Genomic DNA, 23,191 nt, shown 5'->3' on the forward strand with positions numbered 1-23,191 from the left:
GCTTCCTCCTTTCACATCACAGTGAAGTCATTAGAGAAACTGAGGCAAGATGCTAATAAAAGCTGTTCTGCAGATCTTAGTCGAAGACCTTGCATGCTGCCACATGTGTGCAATTTCTGATTTCTTTACAAACAAACTAATGACTAGTTTAAACGATCTTAAAAGAAAGGGCTGCTAACTAACTATCCGTTTACTATGGAAACCAGTGTTTTAACCTTGTTTCATCCTGTACAGTAATGACATCACAGTACTGTGTACTACATGTACAGCAGTAGTAGCTGAGATTCTCCACTTGAATTGGGAGATGTAAAAAGACAGAATCCAGTTAACTGCAGTCTAATGACATCTAGTGGTGAGATTTGATGCATATCGAGCCATTACTTGATGTTTTGACTTGTTGCCTCAAGAAAGCAGTGCAGGGAATTGCCTAAACTGATGTTATAAATACTCCTTGGTCGCATTTTGTGCCCTGTTCTTATTTGTCTTATTACCTGGCTGTTGGTATTCCTATCATCTTGGACTTTTAGTTTAAATTGCTAACACCCTAAAACTGACTGAATACCAACAGTGAAACCTTTTCTTTTTACCTCACATTTCTATTTCTTATCATAATTTCAGTGTGATTGTTTTTTTTTTAAATTTTATGTTTAATTTTTAAATTTCTTTGACTGGTGATGCTGTTTTTTGCACCCAGCTCCATCCCTGTTTGGGCCCTGACTCAATATCAGTGTACATTTGATACATCCCAGTTATAATACTCTGTAGTAACAGAGCAATGTTCATTCGATTTGTTACTTTGCCTGACCTGCAATCAAAAGCGTCACTTTGACTGAGCATTAAGACACACACACATACTTAGGAATACAAATACTTCTATTGAATTGAAGGAGGCGTGTCTTCTTCCAGCGGTACTGTGATGCATGTCAGCTGTCACTCCCCACACACAGGCGTGTTCCAGGCTTTAACATTAATGACAAATGTCATACTCTGATATACTACAGGTAGAATAAGCCATCTAATGTCATTTTAAAAAGCTTTACTGTGGGAGCTTCTAAACCAGCTGTCATCTTGTCTCTCATTTGAAACCAGTAGCTACGATTTATCAGCCCCTAAATGCTTATAAACCTTTTGATTCTTCCAGATGATTTTGATGGTACCTTGTTTATTGTGTTCAGACGTCTCTTCTCAATGACACTTTGTCATCGAGTAAAAATGTAGTTATTCTCTGATATCTGTGCTCACCTGATGTGTGGGGTCAGGTCTGCAGACTTCACTCGGCCCTTGTTCACTGCTGATGTCACAGGTTATCTCTGGAGTGCACACCGATGGGAATCGGTGCACCGTAAACACTGTGAAAGTACCGGGATTGTGTGTGAATGTGGTGGTCTGCCTTTGTTAGCGTGCTAAGCCCAGTGTTGTGTTCTTTTTGCAGTTGACCAGGTGAAGTTTGGGCCTCCGCTGAGGAAAGTGACAGAGCCTTATCCTGACTTGGTAATGCATGTTTCCTGCAGGTATACTGATGGCATTCAGTCCATGACAACACGCGGATTTGACCAAAGGTTGTGTTTGGGTTTTCCTTTCTGCAGGCCTGTTATGATGACTGGAGTCTGTCTGGAGATGAAGGAGGCTCACCGTAAGACCTTTGTTTCATCTTTCTTCAGTTGCTTATTAAATATCGTTGCTTTTGGCTGTTGAGATGTCACATTGGCACACTGCACACTATAATATAACAAGGTGCATTTAAAAAGTTGCTAGATTGGATCAGCTGGAGGGAAGTTGTGTTCTGCTGTGGTTGATTGTTACTCTGTCAGGTAGCAGGTAGCTGCATCAGTCATTTGTAGACTGGGCTAGGCTAACTTATCTGGATTTTTATATTGTTGTTTGTTTTGTTTTTATTTACAAAATCCAACTGATGGGTAGCATGTATAAGTTTAGAAAAAACTTTGCATGAATTATTTTAGCAGGTGTTTGCTTTGTTCAGCCAACATGGAGTGATTTCGGTATTTTTTCCAGGATGTAGCACCATAAATCATAACTCATAAAAGTAGACATGTGGTTCCTATGTGGCCAGAATGCCAGCTTATCCATACAGTATGAGAACAGTATTACTGCAGGTACCAACAGAACAGAGTGTCCTCCCAGAGCAATGAGGAGTAACCTGTAGTAAAAACAAATAAACAAAAAGAAATTTAGTATGATTTATTCTAACTGCATACGTTAACTGTTTGCAGTAAGAGTGGATGAATAAACAAACAATAAACAAAACACGAATCAACTGCAGACTCTGTTTAGTTAGTTTGTGCCTCTGCCCTCCAGCTGATCCAATCTAACTGCGTTATTCACAGATTGTGATAATGAAGTAATGCTCCGTATGTCTGGATACTTCCAGGTGCCAGTTAAAATAATGGAGACTATACTATTGGCCCCTTTATCACGTACACGTTGGTAGTGCTGTGTTGGACCCTTTTGCCTTCATGCCAAAGATTCAACAAGGTGCTGAAAACATTCCTTAGAGACTTCGGTTCAAACTGACATGATGGCATTGCATGCACTGCTGCTGCACATCCAGGATTGCACTGAGACCTTTGACCGCGGAGCACAGTGAACTCGCTGTCATTTTTAAGACCGTTATCCTGCTGAAGCAGCTGTCAGAAAATGGGTACACTCGTCTCACACGTCACTTCTCTTCCTGATGCTCAGTTTGAACTTCAAGTCCAACAGATGTTTGCATTAATGAGCAACGACCGGCAAAAATCGAGTGTACCCACAAGTGTACCTAATAAAGTGGCCAATAAGTGTATATTTATGAAAAAAAGAGGGTTGCATATTCTATTTAATTTCTTTTATTTTGTTTTTAAAATGATGACATGTGCACAAAGGAATCGTTTACAGTTGTGATCAGATGTTTACGTCCACTCTGGGCTTTAATCAACACAACAACATCTTTAATGACTTAAAAAAACACCAAACTTTAAATAAAGTTTTGATTTTCACTAATCCACATAGAGTCAAAGTATATATGCTGGCTGCATATGCAGTTTTGTTTAAATATTTCTTAACAAGTTGTGACTGGACACTGTTGGTAGTCATCAACAAGCTTCTGGTGTAATTCTATCGAACCACTGTTCTTGGAAAACTTGGTAAATTGGTTGGTTTCCTGGTACAGACCCGACCTCAGTTGAGGTCAGAGCTTTGGAAAGGTGATTTCATAAGCGTCATGTTTGTTTTATCCATTCTAGAACCAGTGATGTATGTTGATGTGTGTTTGGGATCATTGTCCTGCAGTGTCCCACTTTGTGTAGCCTACCATTACCACCGGCAGCAAAACAGCCCCAAAGCATGATGCTATCACCACTACGCTTGACAGTGTTCTCAGGTTTGAAAGGCTCACCTTTACTCCTCCACACATACCAAACTACCTTTCTCTAGAAGGCGTTTGGCTTGTTCATGTGGGCAGCTGCAAATTTCCCTCAAGCTTGTGTCGATTTTGAATTTTCCTTAGCTGGATGATTGAGCGTGCATCAACATGATGTTTCAGGCATCTACATCATGAAGCTCATTGAGAGAAGGCCAAGCGTTTGCAGCATTGTCAACAAAGCAAAGTCTACTTTGAAAATATAAGATGTATTTAGAATTATTTATCAGTTTTTTCTTCGCGACATAATTCCATATATCTTGCTTCGTATATTTGTAGTTAAAAACTGAAAACATCAGTGTAGAAAGTCGTAAAAATAAAGGAAAAACATCAAATGAGAAGATGTGTCCAAACTTTTGACTCTGTGTGGATCTGCAAAAATTCAAATTAAATTCAAACTTGTACACCCAGATCTTGTTTTTTTTTTAAGTCATTAAAGAAAATAAATCATTAAAAGTCCATTAAAAGGCTTTATAAACGTTTAACCACAACTGTATATAATCCCTGCTGCAACTCTTCAAGCATATAACTGGGTGAGTTGTGTTTGATGGTAGGTAAACTGGAAATAACCCTTGGCACAAAAACGAGTGCTCTAAGCCTGAGTTTGAAATGATAGACAGTGATCAAACCTTGGGTTAATTCCTTCTTGGGCCATTCAGGCCTGTAGTCAGATAAACATCAGGTCTTCGTGTTGCAGGAGCCTGTTGGAATGTGTGGAGCAAGCTCTCGAGCTGAGGTAGGCCATGTCCATTAACTCTAGCCTTTCCTAACACCAATGTCTCCCCATCCCACCTGAATTCACCTGAAATAAGCTGCTTGTCATGGAATTATTCTTGATGTGAAAATCAACCATTGTCTGTGTGTTGGGTATAATCAGCAGGTTTGTGTTCAATCTGATCTAATCCCAACCTCCATGAACTGGAGTTTGGGAGCACGTTTGATTTAGCACAAATGTACGTGTTTTGTTTTGTTAACTTCTTTGGGTTTGTGTTACTTGTCACTGATGTGGTGCTTGTGCTGATTCCCTCACATTATGTGGAAAACTGACTAGATTTTGGACAGTGCAGGTTTTTTTTTTTCTATTTCTTCTTTTTATCCATGATGTCGTTGGATATAGGAGGGGAGCTGTTACCTCCTGCATAGTGTTTGATTCTAAAAGGTTTCCACACCAGCACCGCCTCAGTGAACGTCTGGTGTTTGCTTGCTTTGTTGTAATGTTTCCTTCAGATTTTTGTTCATGTCCTGCTCTTAGCCAACCCTCAGCATCTCCAGCACCTGCCTTTATGTCCGGCTTGTTTCTATTATGCTTGATGTGGATTTCATTATAAGACGTCTTTGTCTTCTAGAGCATGACCATTGTTGCTCCTTTGTCTTTCAGGAGTTTAACCATCAAGAGAGTGCCATGTGCTGATGTGAGTGTGAATCATTCTACCATAAACAAAATCTCTGTCACAATTCAGTCACTCTAGAGTTGTTCATATATACTGTGTCTGTGTGTATCTTCAACTTTTATATACTAGTTTATATGTTGCTAAAGGTATTCACTCACCTGTCCAGATCATCAAATTCAGCTGTTCCAACTTGTATAGAATCAATTGGCTTCAAGTCGATATGCGTGTGAAGGCAGATGAGCGAATACTTTTGTAGTATGTGCAGTTTCTACTCTTCCATACTAGTTTAATATGTGTACACCTGAAGATTACAAAAAATGCTTAAAAATGCAAAGTAGCATAAGTGTTTTAATGGAAGGTGAAAATTGTGCGGAAAGCTTTAATTATGACTTTCCATCAGTTTCCTGCCTGTGCGTTCTACTAACTTTAAAATTAAATTAGCCTTCCTCAAATTCTACGTTTGCCTCAGTACAGTACAGGTCATTTGTTCCAACCAGCCTCTAGGTGGCGTGGTTTTACAGTGGGTAACTCTTGTTCAGACCCCACCTGGGGCCTTTCTGTGTGGCACTGGTGCGCTCTCCTCCTGCCTCTTGGGGTTTCGCTGGGTAACTGGCTTCGTCCCAGTGTAAATACATGCACGTTAGATTAACTGGCAGTTCTAAATTGGCCTTAGATGTAAAGGAGATAAAGAGTAAAGAAGGCTTACTTAGCCAGCTGCATAACCCCCTCAGCCAGCTAAACCTACTCCCGTGTACTGACTCTGTAAATGCCTAATTTAAATCCAAAAACACGTGTTGAGTTTTTGGGGAAACTTGAATGTCCCCAGGAGAATAAGGATTTGGTGCAGCCTTCCATGACCAGGGTAAAAATGGCTTTATTCTTTCTGGATCCAAGATTGCATTAACTGCTGGACTCTTCTTTCCTGTACCCTAGCACAGACCTTCACAGGGAGTCTGGGGGCCAAGAGGCTCCTAGGGTGCCCTAATCTCCCAATCCAGAGGCACCTTCTCAGTTGTATCAACTAGGATGGCTCCTTAAGCCATCCTAAACCTTAAGAAACTTTCCCCCAAGGAGTTGACCACTGCCCAATCCATTTGCCACTGAATCCCTCTGGCCGCCTCCTGCAGGTGGTGGATCCAAAAGAGTGCAGGCTTCCTTTGGGCTGCTGCTGGCCAGGCACCATTGGCTGGGGCCCAGCCACCAGGCGCTCACCCTTGACTACCCCTCTCCTCCCTAGCATTGGCTGCACCTCTCGTGGGGTTTTTAATCGCTTATCGTCTGGTCCAGTTGTAGCAGGGGTAAAATGCCCTCGACAGCTAAGGTCCTGGGAACACCCTCTAATGCCAGTGGAGAAGGGGGAAACAGCATGACTCACCACAGAGGCATTATTCCATCTGATGAACATGCAGAAATGTGTTCAGTATAAAACCATGGGAGCGACATTCCCATGCACATCAGCCTTGTTACATGCAGTAATGTGTATTTGTATTTGGTAACATGTTTGATGGTGTTTCTCAGGGAGGCAGAAAGAGCAGTGTGTTCAGTCCGTCTACGGCCTCACTGCCAGCCTTCAGCTCTTTGACTCCCAGCACAGAGGACAAAGATCTTACACCGAGACCGACCTGTACACTGGGCCCCGACAGCGCTGTCACAGCCGACTCCACCACAGGTACTCATCACAACATTAGACCTCAGCTTTGTCTGCCTTTAAACAGACGCTTTTTCTTTTAACTTCTGTCCTGTCCCACATAACGTTGCAGTTTCAGATGTTTGTATTAGACTATTTCAGACAGTGAGGTAAACGTATGTGATCCCAGCGATGTCTTTATATACTTGATGAAATCAGAGTAGCATCCGTTAACTTGTGACCTTTGACCCCCCCTACGATCTTTATATAGAGAGTGTTGATCCATGTAGCAAATGTTTCTCCAAATACCATTGTTATCAGTGTTTGTTCCGGGAATACCCAACCCACTCAGTCGAATGTTTCTCAGCATCCAAGCTAAGAAACATTAAAGGTGATTTGTAAATTTAGAGCTTTCCTTATATTGTTGGAACTCGACGGCTTGTGTGGAGGGTTATATGTGGGCAGGCAAAAGCCATCCTTCAATCAGTTCAACATATATGCTATCAGAGATAGAAAATGGATACTATGCCACTATCTCTCAGTTAGTTAAGATGAATAACTCTCCTGCCATCATAGGTGGCGACTGATGAAAGCTTAGTGGCTCCTACACCTTTAGAGGCCTTAAAGGTCCAGTTTTTGGCTTTTGTACAAGAGACTTAGTTTAGAGCTCACCAGTTCATCAACACTAATCCCTCTCTCACCTCTCTCACCTCTGTCTGGTATAACAAGAAAGTATTTATTGGTAAGAAAGCGTTCAAGTGGGATGCGTGTGCTAGGGCAGGAATTCATCAGCTGGGGGATCTGGACCTTGATCTAATCTGAAGACTAACCCAGACCCTCCATCTAGTATCCAGGAGTTATTCCAGAACCTGCTGGAAATGTCAGAAAGAAGCCAGGATGTCAGTTCATATGCTGTATGCATGTGGAAAATACATGTTAACCTTATGAATGATCTTTTTCATCTTAATCTCTCTAAGACTCCAGCTTTGTGTGTCCTGGGTCTGTTACCTGACAGCATGAATCTTTCTGGAAGACAGAGGCTCTGGGTGCATCTGGCTGTTATGACAGGTTGCAGGATAATACTGCATCATCTAACTCTTGTTGAACAGGTCATGTACAGAGTTAAGGGGAGAGATATCTTTAATCAGGTCTGGGGTCCCTTTTTGCGGTACATGATGTTCTGTCTCAGGTCGGTTTCTAGAATCAAAGCTGCAGAGCACTGCAGTCTCTGTGACTGTCCCAGGATTTGTTTCTCTTAATCAGGTTATTAATTCCTTTCATGTTATAACTAACAAAGTGCATATGTGTCATTTTCTCTATATGATTGCATATTCCCCTTTGCTCTGTACGCGAGAATGGGATATTTTTAGGGTGCTGAATCCAAAAATGTTTGTTTTTTTGCAAAAAATCAGGGTGTTTTGTCTCGATCCCAAAGTTTCATTTTAAAGTAAGCAAAATAAACTTTATTCGCAAAATCCCTTATGTTCCTTTGTTGACTTTTAACAGTGTATTCAGCACAAATCAAACCAAAGTTGTCTGGAGAAATGACACAACCTCTCGGAGCCATAAAACAGAACTAAAACACGAGTGTGGCTGATATAGCAAACAAAATCCTGAATGTTGAAGCATGAACAAAATCTGATAGCAGAGTGTTTATACTCATTCCTACTGCCACAGAAAACACGTCAAAACATGCTTATAGCAGCCAGTGAGAGTCCTTACCTTTCACTATGAACAAAATAAACCTGTTGGGACGTGACCGTCTGAGCTCCTCCCACCGCCAAACCCCCTACTGATACCCCTCAATTCCTCGCATTTTCTATTTGTATTTTTCTTGAGTCTCACGCTTAGAAATATTAAATAAATGTACGAAATCATTATTGGATATGGTTTTTTCATCAAGTATAAAATCCAACATGATGGAATTTTAAAATATTCTTCCCGGTTTCAGGGAGTAAAAATCGATAAGAAACAGTCAACAAATCCTGTGCAGTTTTTTGGGTACAGACCCATATAACCAATATCACACTGCTGTGTTAAAGAGGTCTAGGTGAGTGTAATCCACTTATATTAAACCTAAACGCGTCCTCCGTCTGAACTTTATAAATATATTGTTTGTTAATATGGGATATTTTACTATCTGAAACGTATCTGCATCGATATTTTGGCAGAAACAAAACATCCACTGTATGTTGTGTGCATCTACTTCTTTTCTCTCCAGTGTCCAGTTTTATTCTCAGCTTTGCTGGATATAAACAATTTGCCTGCACATTTATCCTTATAAGTTGCTTGATGGGTCTTTATCCTGTCTTCCTTCTCTCACCCCAACCGGAGCAGCAGATGGCCCCGCCCCTCCCTGAGCCTGAGCCGGAGGTTTCTTCCTGTTAAAAGGGAGTTTTTCCTTCCCGCTGTGGCCAAAGTGTTTGCTCATAGGGGGTCATATGATTGTTGGTTTTCTGTTTTATCTGTATTATTGTAGGGTTTTTTACCTTACACTATTCAGCACCTTGAGGCAAATGTTGTGATTATTTGTTGATATATACATTAAATTGAATTATTCCAATGCGCCTGCATCAGCAGAGTTAGAGTGCAGAGCAGTTACACAGAATTAGACAAATGTAGGGACGAAAGTATCGTAGAAAACTCAAAACATAACATATAACACTTTAACAGAAAAGTAAATCAACCTTCTAACTCCACAATATCATCACATAAAATAAAAAGTTATCTTCTACCTGGGATGTTGTATCTTGGCTCAGGCTTTTTGAACAACTGCTTAACGTTGTTAGTGTCTCCTCCTTGTGTGCCATCGTGATCTGGTTGTACTCGATGGAGTGTTTTTGCCTCAAGTGGTGAAACACGTTTGTTGTTTATTGTTTCCACCTTCAGCAGGAGCAGTTTTCTTGCATATTTTAGTCATCTTTGTACTTTGGTAGAGGTTGTCAAAGTATCTGCTTTTTCAGGCTGACACACTGCGCTTGCTTGTTGTTTTGTACGCTAATGAATGTAAATGTCGTGATGTCGTGATGTGGAACTTTAATACCATGTAATAATGTATACTGTAGTTACTGCAGACATGACTTCATGCATGCATTAACTTCAGCTATGACCGTAATAGTTCCACTTTAAGCTGACCAAGCTCACAATGAGTCCCACAAAAATCTCTTTCTCTTTTTAGCCTTGGCCAGGTGTTCAGCCACTCAGGACATCACAAAGGGCTGCAGTGAAACGTGTCAGCCAGCGGAGGGCGCTGTGCCAGCAGAGTTGGTTACTACTGCTTCCTCACCCAAGCGAGAGACCCCACTATCACCAGAATGGAGCACACTGAGGAGGAAGACGAAGGATGATGTAAGTGGAAGCCTCAGCATATCAGCCTGTGTGACTTGCTAACCTTATAACTTCCTAATGATTGGATCCTTTAAAGGTGTCGGACTACACACCGTGTAACAGTCAAAATGCTGATTTGTGACATTTACAAAAAATAATAACATTTGTTATGTGTAACCTTTGACATTTTTAGAGCGCTGATTGTCATGGCCTTCCTCCCACCCCTCAAGTCCATGTAAGTGTGAAGTTTAACATTTTACGGCCAAAGCTCTCATGACTAACATGATATGCTTCCTCACGTACAACCGTGTGTTTTAATGGCTGCGTCCTGCCAACGGATTCCACAAACCTCTGCACCTTCTCACTACTTCCTCACTTTTAGAGTAACTCTTGTGCAAACTGGTTTGTGATCTAAGGAGCTTTGAAAGACAAAGGGACGTTTCATCTCTTATCTGAGAAGCTCCTTCAGTTCTAAGAGCAGTAGGTGGAGAGTCCCAGATTTTAAGCCCTATTGGGAGACAAAGCTCCTCAGATTACCGTGACCTGGATGACTGAACAGAAAAAATTACTTGTGCAACTTTGAATAAAAGTATAACAGCCAGTTTGGTTTTGTTGGAAAGATAACATACCTAAACTGAAGAGTCAATCTAAACATGCCAGACCATACGTGATTCAGTTGCTCTGCTGCTTCTGTAGATGGGAGCCTGCTTCTCTAAAGTCTTCAATGGCTGCCCTCTAAAAATCAACTGCGCCGTCACCTGGATTTTTCCCAAAACAAGAGGTCAGTGGTTTGGTCTGTGGTTCTGTTTTTACTTCATAGTGGAGTAATGAGAGCGTTATCTCAGAAATCTCACAGCAGCAGGTTTATAACAGGTTTATATTAATGTGAGCAGACAGTTCGTTTATGCAAGGTACGATGAAAAGGAGACTTCTTGTTTGAAAGGAAAGCTGTAACTGACTTAAATGTGGCTGTGTTCTCTTTAAGATGGTCTTGTTGTGCAGAGATGCTCTTTGTTACGTGTGCACGTCCTTCAATGTGTCACAATGAATGTGATGTGGCACTGTAGTGGCCAGGTGCCTGCACACAGCATGGGTCATGTGCGTGCTGTTGCCTGACATTGTAGCACAAAGAGGCACTCTTAATGGGGATAGCAGCCAAAGTGAAAGCAGGTCTGGTGTCTGAACCTTGTGATGCGATGGTGTTTGGTGCTGATGGAAACTTCTTTATATAAACACTTTCCCTACTTAGATCAGTATCTTATTCTTGGGGCAGAAGAAGGCATCTACACACTGAACCTTAATGAACTTCATGAAGATACATTAGAGAAGGTAAGATCGTAATTCTCTCACATTTATAATGCTTTAACAGCCATGCTGTCCACTCCACTTAACTGGCCTGAATCCTTTATTACATGTCCTGTGTTTAATGAGTATAATTGGTAACATTTTAATGCTTTTCATTGCCCTCCATTCTGGTGAAGTTATTGGAAAGACGACTTATTTGCAAAGCACCAAGGGAAAGTCAGCAAAGCAAACTTTAGCTGTGCACAAAATTAGCCAACAACAAAACAGAATCCCAAAATGAGCACAGAGGCAGGAGCTATGTGTGGAAGACATGCTACATGCTACAAAACAGGGATTAGAACAAAGATGAACAGATGGGGATCAAGGTACGGGCTAAAATGATTGGACACAGATGACGGCGATGAGAGGAAAAGGAGGGAAGACGGACAAAAACACGACACACCAGAAAACTGAGCAACACATAGACGAGACAGAGGTCAGACAGGGGAAACATCAGGGCTACTAGTAACACAAGAACATTAGAAACTAGAGATGGACCGATCCGATATTACGTATCGGTATCGGTCCGATACTGACCTAAATTACTGGATCGGATATCGGAGAAAAATAAAAAATGTAATCCGATCCATTAAATGTCACGAAAGCACCTCACAAAACTTGCAACACGCCGTAACTCACCTCAGAACGTTAGCACGTCGAGCAGTATGCATCACGTGATAGAGCGGCTGTGGCATGCAGGACCTGTCGGTGGTCTGGATAGCATGTGGAGCTTCGCTAGCAACCTGGAATTTCATCTCCGACAAAGTTATCCCGAGAGAAGTAAAGCACGTGTGTAAGTCCATCTCTGAATGTTTGTAAAGCATTCCTGCGTTAAGCTTAACAAGCGACTGCCTCTTCTTGCTGCTACTTCAATCATGAAACTGCTTAATGATCAGCTGATCGGCTTTTCTGTCACGACTCCGTCTCTCTTCTTTGTTTTTGGCCCACTTTGCACCAGAAAGAAGAAACCAGCGGCTGAACAACAGCAGCACGTTTAAGCTTGATAAGCTGTTGTTAGAATTTATTTAATATTACTTTCTAGACCTGGATCCTTTTCTACGTAGCTGACGGCTGTAACTGTGCAGGGGCGGATCTAGCAAAGTTTAGCCAGGGGGGCCGATAGGGCATTAACAGGGAAAAGGGGGCACAAAGACATACTTTTCTTTCTTATTCTCATTTAAAATGTCTAGCTTTTAATAAATAATGATCTGACACCCAAAGTTTTAATCTGATGTAAAATGTATAGAAGTCCATTACTGTATATAGTAACTATTAAGTCTAATATATATACCCTAGTAAGCTATAGTACATTTTCCTTTGGGAAGGTACCATCTGTGCAGTCTGCAATTTTGTTGAAGAAAGATGTTGAATCTATTTAATATTTCTTGAAAAATAATTTATTTCTGTGCATTTTTTTTCACACTGCATCAAATTAAGGTTGATTACGTTGATTAAGCATCATGAGGTGGAGCGTGAGGGGTGGTTCCCTATTTTTTATTTATTTATTTTTGTTGTTGCTGGGAGTTGGAACCCTATTAGTTAGGTTGCTTAATATTTACGCTAAGTACTCTTTAAAATACCAGAATAGGGAGGATGGTGTAGGTCTAAGTTTATTAGATTGATCAGTATTGCTGAACTATGAAATATTTTTTTTGTATACAGTTATAACAGAATAGCTTTAGTGTAGTTGTTGTTTTAAACTTGAGTATGAACTTATACAAAATGCAGCAAGATATTTAAAAAAAAACAATTTTGTTGATTAAAAAACACTATATCGGATTCATATCGGTATCGGCAGATATCCAAATTTATGATATCGGTATCGGTATCGGACATAAAAAAGTGGTATCGTGCCATCTCTATTAGAAACACGAAGGAAAGTCAGCTAAGACTAATACTTTCACAATATCTTATACTGAAATGGGTCAAAGGTCAAGTGGCTATATTCATAAGATGCTCGACTATCCGTGCACAGACGTGCAGGAAGAATAACTCGGTCCAGCGCAGGTTAGGTCTGCAGCATAAGATACTATGACAATATAACCCCAGTAAGGAGCGACCTCCTTAAAACCAGTCTATGCTTAACACTGCAATAACACTGCAAACCCTAAATCTGGCAAACTTCTCCCGATGTTTCCACTGAAGGGGTTGGAAGTTAAAAAGCGCCGAAGGTTAGGTTTGGAGTAAATCATGGATGTGTGCATGTGAGTGTGTGCATGTGTGTGCACGTGTTTGTGTGCAGCTTGTAGTGCAAACGTGCGTGCAGAATTCATGCAGACATGTGTAACTGGTCGTTTTGTGGTAGAAAAGAGTGATGCGCGGTCAAGCTGGTAGTTGAAAGTGTCAGTCAGAGTAGAAGAGCATTGTGTAAAAATGCAAGTAATAACAAAAAAGTGCAAGTCATTAATCGCATCACCCTGAAAAACCTGAGTAAGGAGTGCAGCTCCTGATGAAAGGAGGAGCACTGAAAACCAGGAAATGATGTTTCTGGAACAGTCTGATGACTGAAGCTGGATGTTTGAAGTCTCAGTGAACTGCTTGTCTTTTCCCCACAGCTCCTCCCTCAGCGATGTATATGGCTATATGTTATGAACAATGTGCTGATGTCCGTATCAGGTAACAAACGGCGTGACACAAACGGAGAACATTGTGTCCACTCGATAATATGCTGCTCTAAAAAGGCTCCATCCTGCAGGGAAGTCGTCCCAGCTTTACTCGCACAGCCTGCCAGCTCTGTTTGAACAGAAAGGACATCTGCACAAGAAACACAGCAGCCTGTCGCTCAGCACCAACCGCCTCACTGAGCGGATCAGTCTCAGGTACGACACACCATCACAGATGCAGGGAAACAGGAGCTGTAGGTGCAGCAGTGTTAATAATGTCATGTATGATGCTACCACTTGATTTTGAGGAAGGAGGATACTGTAAACCCAATTTTGTCTGCTTGTTCTGACCTGGATATTCTCTGTTGGCCACAGAAAGTTTGCCATATCTGTAAAGATTCCTGACACTAAAGGTTGTAGGAGGTGCAGTGTAGGTAAGCAATGCCGAGTTACTCTGGTCAGTCTGTTTGTTCACAGAGAACAACTGCAGACACTTAGTCCTGCTCTCTCTGTTTCAGCAAGAAACCCATACACAGATAGCACATTTCTGTGCGGGGCTGTCCCATCTGGCCTGGTTTTACTCTTGTGGTATGAGCCTCTTCAAAAGTTCATGCATCTAAAGGTTTGTACAGATATGTCGAACTTGCCACCTGAATAAATGTCTTCCTTTCTAACTCTACCCCGATTTCCACAATGCAAACCAGCCATTAGACCTGAATTACATAAAAGTAGACAGACAGCATATCAAAATCTGAAGCTGAAGAATGTAATTGATTTTTTTTAATAACATATGCATACTTTTTATTCAAGCCCAACAAGATTTTAGAGACTAAATAAAAGAAACGTTGTATAAACGCCGTCCAAAAACACCAACAGCACCTTCTCTGGGTCCAAGCTCGTGTAACTGAATGGTTACCATGTGTTTTCTGTGCTACAGGAACAGTGTTATCAGCACACAGTTCAACGCCAGCATGCACCATTAGATCACATAGCACAGATAATTGACAGTTTTTTTGTGAATGTCTCGCACATTTCATGAAGATAATGTATGTACTGTGAGAACAGAGCTCTGTGTTAAGCCTGTCTGCAGTCCTAACACAGTGCTGCTTGGAGAAACACGCCTGTGTCACAACATTATGGAAAAGTGGCATCAGTCCAAAGACGTGCAGTTAGGGGACAGGTTCATTGGAAACGCTAAATTGCCCATAGGTGTGAATGTGTGCGAATGGTTGTCTGTGTCTATGTGTTAGCCCTGCCACAGACTGGGACCTGTCCAGGGTGCACCCTGCCTCTCGCCCTAAGACAGCTGGGACAGGCTCCAGCCCCCGCCACCCTGAAAAAGGATAAGCGGAAGCAGACGGATGGACGGATGATTGGATGGATGGATGGATGGCTAGATGGATGGACGGACGGATGGATGGACGGACGGATGGATGGACAGCTGGATGGACAGATGGACGGGTGGATGGATGGATGGATGGATGGATGGATGGATGGACGGACGGACGGACGGACGCATGGATGGATGGATGGACAGCTGGATGGATGGATGGATGGATGGATGGGTGGATGGATGGATGGGTGGATGGATGGATGGATGGATGGATGGATGGATGGATGGATGGATGGATGGACGGATGGATGGATGGACGGACGGACGGACGGACGCATGGATGGATGGACGGACGGATGGGTGGATGGATGGACGGATGGACGGCTGGACGGATGGACGGATGGACGGCTGGATGGATGGACGGATGGACGGATGGCTGGATGGATGGACGGATGGATGGATGGATGGACGGATGGATGGATGGATGGATGGCTGGATGGATGGACGGATGGATGACTGGATGGATGGGTGGATGGACGGCTGGATGGACGGCAGGATGGACGGACGGACGGGTGGGTGGATGGATGGATGGATGGATGGATGGATGGATGGGTGGATGGACGGGTGGATGGATGGATGGGTGGATGGCATCGGTTTATCTTTAATCTCAAGATTTAATAATCATACAAGAATTCTGTTGTGCTGTTTTGGACGGTTGTATGAACAGGTTCAGCTCAGGTTTAACAAGCATCACTTAACCATCCATGAGAATTTATTTAGTTTTTCTTGTTTCCTTGGTGACTGTTTCACAGCAACTCGCCATCAGACTCCCAGATTCTCTTCCGATATTTGAACTGCTGGTGTTGGCAACAGATGAGTTTCCTCAGCTGTGTGTTGGAGTGAGAGACTGTAGTAATGATAAACCACCAACCGGCCAACAGCTCAGGTTTGATATTATAGAGCTGAACGGCGCTCCTGTTCCAGTGCCAGGTAGGACCGTTTCTGAATTTCTCTGCTGACTTCCTGAAGCTTCAAGCTTCAACTTGTTTCAACAAGCTTCCTTCTTTCCGTGCGTCAGGAGATAGTGGAGCACTCAGAGCCGTGCAGGTAACCCAGCTGGACCGAGACACTGTTCTCATCACCTTGGAAAGTAAGTCCCCTCGCATATTGTGAATCCTTCAAATGTCTTTCATGCTCATTCTCAATCTGTGTACTGTTTGGACAGGAACTGTAAAGATCGTGAACCTGCAAGGACTTCCATCCAGACAGCTGGCTGCAGAAATAGTCTTTGACTTCCCCATTGAAACACTAGGTAGAAATGATGATGTGACAAACAAAGTGAATGAGAGCTGATGTGTGTCCTGAAAGCTGAGTGACACCTCCTGTTCTGTCAGTCTGCTTGCAGGATAGTGTGCTGGCGTTCTGGAAGCATGGCCTCAAAGGGAGGAGTTTCCATTCAGATGAGGTGATGAACTACTAAATTCATCCAACGTTGGCTGAGCTCGTATCATGTGCTTATCATATTAGTTCTAAGTCATTACACATGTGAATTTTCACTTTATGTGCAGGTAACACAAGAAATTACAGATGAGAGTCGTGTGTTCAGAGTTCTGGGAACAAACAGGTATGTTAACTGTATGCTGACAAGAGCTATCAATCACTGTGAGAAACTAGTAATCCTAGTACATCAGAAGTAATCAGGATAGTATTTTTCTTGATACTATTGTTAATAGACCTGGAAGTGATTTTCAGAGTAGCATGTGGAAGTAGCATGAATACTGCTAGCATTAATGGTAGCATTAAAGCAGGAGTCACACTAGAGTGTTTGTTCTGTTGGTTACTCAGATCCAAGGATTTAGGAAATGCAGCCTATGTGTTTGCATGCAGCCCTCCAAAGAAAAACAGCCATTAAAGTTACCAACTACCGTCTACCTGACACTTTGTACAGAAAACTACTTTCCTTAGTGCTAATTTTCTTTATTCTAGTGCCAAATCACAACAATAGTCACTTCAAGACACTGTATATTTTAAGATAAAGGCCCTGCAATTATGGTGCACAAAGGTGAAAAACTCCCTTTTAGCAGGTGAAAACCTGAACCAGGCTGGGGGAGGGGCGGGCATCTGCTGCGATTGGTTGGGGGGGTGAGAGGAGGAAGACGGGACAAAGACAATCTGGGGAAGAGAGCCAGAGAATATTCTCAACTAATGATTGAATGCAGAGAGGTGTTTAAACAGATAGTGAGTGAAAAGGGCGACTGAAGAAGAAACACTTGGTGCATCACGGGAACCCGCCAGCAGCCTAGACTTAGGCTAACTAAGGGAGGATTCAGGGAAGAAAGGAAAGTTTGAAGCCTAATGTTAAAAGTAGAGAGGGTGTCTGTCTCCCAAACCCAAACTGGAAGCTGGTTCCACAGAAGTGGTGGCTGTAGTTCAGGTGGGGGAGCAGGTCACCTACTCCCCGTCTACATGCCAGATATCCTGCATGAAAGTTGCTCTTCAGTGCATCCGTCAGAGTATGAATGGGTGTGAACGGGTGAATGAGGCAAGCTTTGAGTGCTCAGAGTAGAAAACCACTATATAAGAACCGGTCCATTTACCATTTACCAAGAGGGGCCTGGAAACCGAAGGGTCTGGCTCCCATTTTACTTTTAAATACTTGGAACGAAGTGCTCTAATGGGGTGATATGGTACTATAAGGTCATTAAGATAAGACAGGGGCTGATTATTCAAAACCTTTTATGTGAGGATTTTGAATCTTTTATTCTGGATAAAACAGGGAGCCAATAAATGTTCTGTTTCTAGTCCCTGTCAGGACTCTCGCTGCAGCATGTTGGATTAACTGAGAGCTTTTAGGACATCCTGATAATAACCTCAGCACTTCCTTTTGATCATTTTTGTGGGAGGAGGGGACATTAACACCAGGTTTTCTCAAACAATTGACACACAACCTGTGAAAATGAATAATTTCAGTAACTACAAGTGTGTGTTTACATTTGGATCGTATAGATATCTGGCATTAAAGCTCAGTCTTCAGAAAATGTCCTCTCTTTTTGATTTCTTTCAGAGCAGTCTGGAATTGATTTTTGACTAAATAATTAAAACTAATAATAATATATTACTATATTATATTACTAACAAATCCAGGACACCCCTGTTGATCCAGCAGCTCTTAATGAAGTTTGTAATAAGAATCGTGGTGAGTTCATTAGAAACATTTCACTTTTCTTTTTTAAATCAGTCATTACTAAGTGCAAAAACAGTGGGATTATATATGAGAAGGACGGACTCAAAGACTGTCGTGTATCACATATATATTACATCGATGTCCAAAATCAATGCATCATTAATGAAACTGAAACAAAAGTACTGAATTTCATGTGGAAGACCAAACCTCAGCATTCAGGAAAGTCTTATACAGGAGCAAAGATAATGGACGTTACCCGGAGTTTTCCACTGTGAAACCAGGAATAACATCTTAAAAATGTTGTTGGATTTCTGTGATCTAAATCAGCGGTCTCCAACCTTTTTTTGCGCCACGGACCGGTTTATGCCCGACAATTTTCACGGACCAGCCTTTAAGGTGTTGCGGATAAATACAACAAAATAAAAGTAGTATCGGTACCGAAAAAAAGAAGATTTATTCATAACACACGTGAAAAGACCCGGAAAACCGAGTTAACAATCAAAACGATAACGAAATAACGCTGAAAACCGATAAAAACCCTGAATACCACACATTTCACACCTGAGCCTCAACTCTCGCGGCCCGGTACCAAGCGACTCACGGACCAGTACCGGTCCAAGGCCCGGGGGTTGGGGACCGCTGATCTAAATCATTGTCAGCCTGGCAGGCAAATAGCGTGGACACCAAGTTTGTGAACGTGATAACCTGAGAACAAAGACATGTAGGATTTTAAATCGGTACCATAGGTGTGTCTACTGGGAGGCTGAGGCTTAGCGCTGGTGGCTGCCAGTACTAAGTATTATTATACAACCCTTATTTAGTGGATCTTATCTTCTTTCCTTGTGCTTCAGTTAGTTTTTACTCAAACTGGGTGTAGAAGGAATCCCTGCAAAGGTTTCTTTTTCTTCTGTGTTATGTTTTATGTATTTCTCAGCTCTTTGCTTCCTTTTTTCTACTTTAAACTTGTTTGTATGCTGGTGTGTAAATGTTCACACTTATCATAAAGTTTAAAAAAGTAGTAGGCGTGGTGATGAGCAGGAACAGGAGTAAAACTCCAGTAAGTGTACCAGTACTGTACCAGTGTGTAGCATTAAAGTCAAACTACAGTGGTTGTAGTATCAGTAGAGTAGTGTTAGTACTAGAGGTGGGAGGAGTAGAAGCAGGTGGAGGCACTGGCTTTAGGTTAGTACTGCCTTTCTCTGGTTCTCCTTTACAACTCATCTCCTTCTCATTTGCTGACAATGTGCAGAGCCATCATCCTTCAGAGCACACCGACTGATGACCCGTCAGCACTGAGCAGCCTGTACATCCTGACAGGACACGAAAGCAGCTACTGAGAGAGGACACGGGGCTCATTCGACGGTGTTACCAAAGAAAAGCACAGCCTGTCTGTAACTGTGGGGTGGAAACGATGCTCTGTTTCACTGAGGCTGTGCCAGGAAACGGTTCAATGCTGGGAATGACAAATGTTAGGAAGGTATCCTGTTGACTGTCCAGCCTTCACCTGTACACAAGACACCTGTCAAGGTCCTCGCTGGGGTTATAGTTGATAAAGCTTTCTAGCTTTTCTTGTCTATTCAGCTTACCTGCTTAAATCAGACCTTTCTGTTAAAGCTAATGCAGACTCCACTGATCCGCCCGCTCAGTGTGGACGGGAGAATAACCTGAACATGGCCTCTGGGACATCATCATACTGATGTTATGAAGCGCTCAGTCAGGTTTTCTTCTTGATCAGACTGAGGGGCAGACTGAGTGTGTTTTGGTGCCTCAACATTCAGTCATATTCTGTAAAGCCATTTTCTGTCTGCATGCTGCACATAACCTCTTTGGACCAGAGTGCTGTGACACCTACACCTTACACCTGCAGGAGCTGCTCGGCCATAGAAAGCTGCTCTGTGAAGTGCACGGCTTTTTTGCCAGTGTTGATTTTATGGGTTTAATGTAATAACTAATTTTTCACATCATCGTCTGAGTCGTAATCCCAACGAGGAAACCTGGAATGTAAAACTTGATGGACGCTCCAGCTGAAGAGTGAAGTGTCAGACTTTTAATGGATCTTTCAAGCATTAGCGTACTTACAATGGCAGAAACAGTGCCACGTCTAAAGCATAGGAGCCATCTTCATCTCATTCTTCCCATTTCATGCAAGTTTCTTTCTCATCCTCAGATGGACAGAATTTGGTTTGCTGACTTCATTCAGTCACACCATACTAGAGCATAAAAAGTGGAAATAAACTGGTCAGTAAGAAAGTGTGATGCTTGAAAGTATAGCGTAAGGACAGCAGCAGCACTGCATTTACAGCTGATATGATGACTTCAGCATCTTTAAAGAACTGTGAAGGAATTATCAGTGCTAACACAACCTTAAGCACGTGATGTGACCGTATACACTGCTTACACTTTCAGTATCCTTACTTAAAGAGAACATCTCAGAAAAAAGTACAGTTAGCAAGAAGCTTTGAGAACAAGGCAGTGTTATTGTATGCTAACCACCGTGGTGGTGTAGCTTGTCCTGATAAAAAGTGAATGTGGTCACATTATACTTGTTAACTAAAATGAAAAAATGAAATAATTCCACTACATGGGTAAAGATATTTATGATATTTATGGAAAGGATACTATAAAAGTAACACTGGCCTTTCCATGAGAGAAACTTGAAGTACAGTATGCATGTTGAGATTAATGTTTGTTTAATATGTTTTTGCTACTATGTGAAGATGTGATGTTATTAACAACACAGAATAGACAGAAATAAAGATTTTCATATCTCTTGGAGTTTTATGAAGAGTTTGTTGGGTTGTTCTTCTTTGAATGTGTGGATCGATGCTTCTGCGATTTATATCTTAATCCTTCAATTTGTAAAAAACATTTTGAATTCCGTTTGAGAAGATAAATGAAGGTTCTTGCGTTCAAGTGGAGGCTCTAGCAGACTGAGAAAGTAACTGCATAACTGTGTTATTCCTGCACCCATAGCAGCAAGTAAGTGAAGGCAGTGATGAGGGCTGATGAGTTCTCAGATCACTCAGTCAGTCTCTGAGCGTCACCTTTATTGTGATCGCGCACTTTAAGCTTTCATGCCTGTATTTTTGCACAATTGTGATAATACTGTATTGAAAGAAATCTGTGCACAGACGAACATGGGGTGGCTTTGCTCAGGTAGTAGAGGAAGGTGCTTCAATCCCCGTCTGCATGCCAAATATCCCTGGGCAAGATACCAACCCAGAGTTGCTCTCCGAATGTGTGTGAACATTACACAGAAAGTGCTTACAGAGAAAAGTGCTTGCGTACACCTGAATGAGGCAAGTTCTTTAAAGTGCTTTGAGTACTATATAAGAACCAGTCCATTTACATCGCCAAAGCACTCAATACTCTCTTTACGAAGTTCTCTGTAGTTTGTTTCTCCAGCACCATATTTGACCGCGGTCAAGTGAGCCCTCACTTACGACGACACAGTCAAGCCAGCCGCACCTAAAATGTTGTTGCACTATTCTTATGCATATTACGGTACGGGTGCCGACTGGCTTAGAAACGCAGTCTTTTGTGTCCTGACCAGAGATGGGCAGTAATGCGTTACTTGTAATCCGATTACTTTTTTCAAGCAACGAGTAAAGTAAGGGATTACTATAGCAAAAAAGGTAATTAGATTACCGTTACTTTCCCGTAGGAACGCTGCGTTACTAAAACAGTGATTTTTTTGCGAGAATGTCTCATGACAGTGACGTAAGCAAGTGCAACGTCCGTGACAACAGCTGTGTGCAGATCAACAATGGATAATATATCGAGTGCGGGAGAGAGTATGAGCGTGCAGCGTTTAAAGCGTGGAAGTACTGACCTTACTTTAAGTTTGATTCCATAAAAAGTGACAAAAACATTAGTGTCCGTTGTGCGTGGGAAGAAAACTTCTTTTTACAGCGAAAAAAACCCCTAAACTTCCAAGCAAGCACCGAGTGCGCTATGACGTAATGGGAAAGTCACAGAGAAACTCGCGGATTCTTCCACTGACCGCGGCACACCTGCACCAGGGTAAACCTCCGCCTACCCTACTCCTGCTTTACAGGTGAAAATAGAGCAAAAGGACCGCTAGTCTTTGACTTTGTTCTTCATGGCCCAAATTTTGAATCCTTTTGAGGGGGATGCATTATCCATGAAGGTGGGCAATTTGTTCGTCGATCTCTGACCCTCGCTGACTCTGACGCCTCCTAATTCTGCTTCCAGCCTCGCTGATTAATTTGTTGTCACTGATGCTGTCACCAGTTGTACACAACATCTCTGTTTGTCCACCAGTCTAATCTGTAATTCAGGTGAACCCAGAATTACCTGCATCTTTGTAATGTTTCAGAAAATATACACTATATGTTGATGGGCATTGTCCCACTTTTCTTTCCTTTATAAGTAAGAATCTCTGTGGTTTTAATGACAATTCATATACAGATTGTGGAGGACATTTAATTCAACACTCAAAAAAGTTCCTCACCAGCAGACTGTAGTACAATTTCAGCCCACCGTTAATAAACCCATCCAATGCAGCGTTATCAGAGAAATTATGCAAGTGTTATGTTTGTATGTACTGGTAATCTATTTATCATTTATCATGATTCCTGCTCTGATGATTACTTTCTTCTCCTTCTGTAATTTTAATAGATAAAGGATGTTGAACATTAAGCTCCAAACAGGATGAATGAGGAAGACCACAGAGGAGAATCGTGGATGTAGTGAAAGAATATATGCAGATGGTTTTTTTCATGGTGGAGGAGCAACTTCTGATACCATCTTAAAGAAAAAACATAAAATTGAAGAGTAAAAATAATGACAACAATATGTCTAAATTTTTTATTAAGTTTTTAGAGCAAATGCAGTCTTGTCATGGTCAGAGTTGCCCACTCATATTTAACTAATTCAAATACAATTACTGCATTTAAATGCTTATGTTCTAATAAAAGGCATTGTTCATTTCCACATTGACCAAA

At 41.9% G+C, this 23,191-nt stretch overlaps 1 protein-coding gene across 3 annotated transcripts in view; it reads left to right on the forward strand.

The window, feature by feature from the left end:
• Window positions 1-20,999, forward strand: part of map4k2 (mitogen-activated protein kinase kinase kinase kinase 2) — a 44,903-nt gene extending 23,904 nt beyond the window's left edge. The window contains exons 14-32 of one of the 3 annotated variants that reach the window (XM_080298313.1): window positions 1,433-1,491; window positions 1,587-1,633; window positions 4,113-4,151; window positions 4,794-4,827; window positions 6,325-6,475; window positions 9,612-9,781; window positions 9,954-9,995; window positions 10,457-10,541; window positions 11,010-11,089; window positions 13,660-13,720; window positions 13,800-13,923; window positions 14,083-14,141; window positions 14,226-14,329; window positions 15,853-16,030; window positions 16,119-16,190; window positions 16,266-16,352; window positions 16,435-16,505; window positions 16,609-16,664; window positions 19,474-20,999. In XM_080298313.1, the coding sequence (XP_080154439.1) occupies window positions 1,433-1,491; window positions 1,587-1,633; window positions 4,113-4,151; window positions 4,794-4,827; window positions 6,325-6,475; window positions 9,612-9,781; window positions 9,954-9,995; window positions 10,457-10,541; window positions 11,010-11,089; window positions 13,660-13,720; window positions 13,800-13,923; window positions 14,083-14,141; window positions 14,226-14,329; window positions 15,853-16,030; window positions 16,119-16,190; window positions 16,266-16,352; window positions 16,435-16,505; window positions 16,609-16,664; window positions 19,474-19,561 (1,607 nt within the window). In that variant the 3' untranslated portion in view covers window positions 19,562-20,999. Of the gene's footprint in view, window positions 1-1,432; window positions 1,492-1,586; window positions 1,634-4,112; window positions 4,152-4,793; window positions 4,828-6,324; window positions 6,476-9,611; window positions 9,782-9,953; window positions 9,996-10,456; window positions 10,542-11,009; window positions 11,090-13,659; window positions 13,721-13,799; window positions 13,924-14,082; window positions 14,142-14,225; window positions 14,330-14,957; window positions 15,178-15,852; window positions 16,031-16,118; window positions 16,191-16,265; window positions 16,353-16,434; window positions 16,506-16,608; window positions 16,665-19,473 lie in introns of those variants that run through there. The other 2 variants (XM_080298314.1, XM_026161098.2) reach the window with 2 other exon arrangements.
• Window positions 21,000-23,191: the final 2,192 nt, after the last annotated feature.

Source organism: Astatotilapia calliptera, chromosome 3 (assembly GCF_964374335.1).
Source record: "Astatotilapia calliptera chromosome 3, fAstCal68.1, whole genome shotgun sequence".
NCBI lineage: Eukaryota > Metazoa > Chordata > Actinopteri > Cichliformes > Cichlidae > Astatotilapia > Astatotilapia calliptera.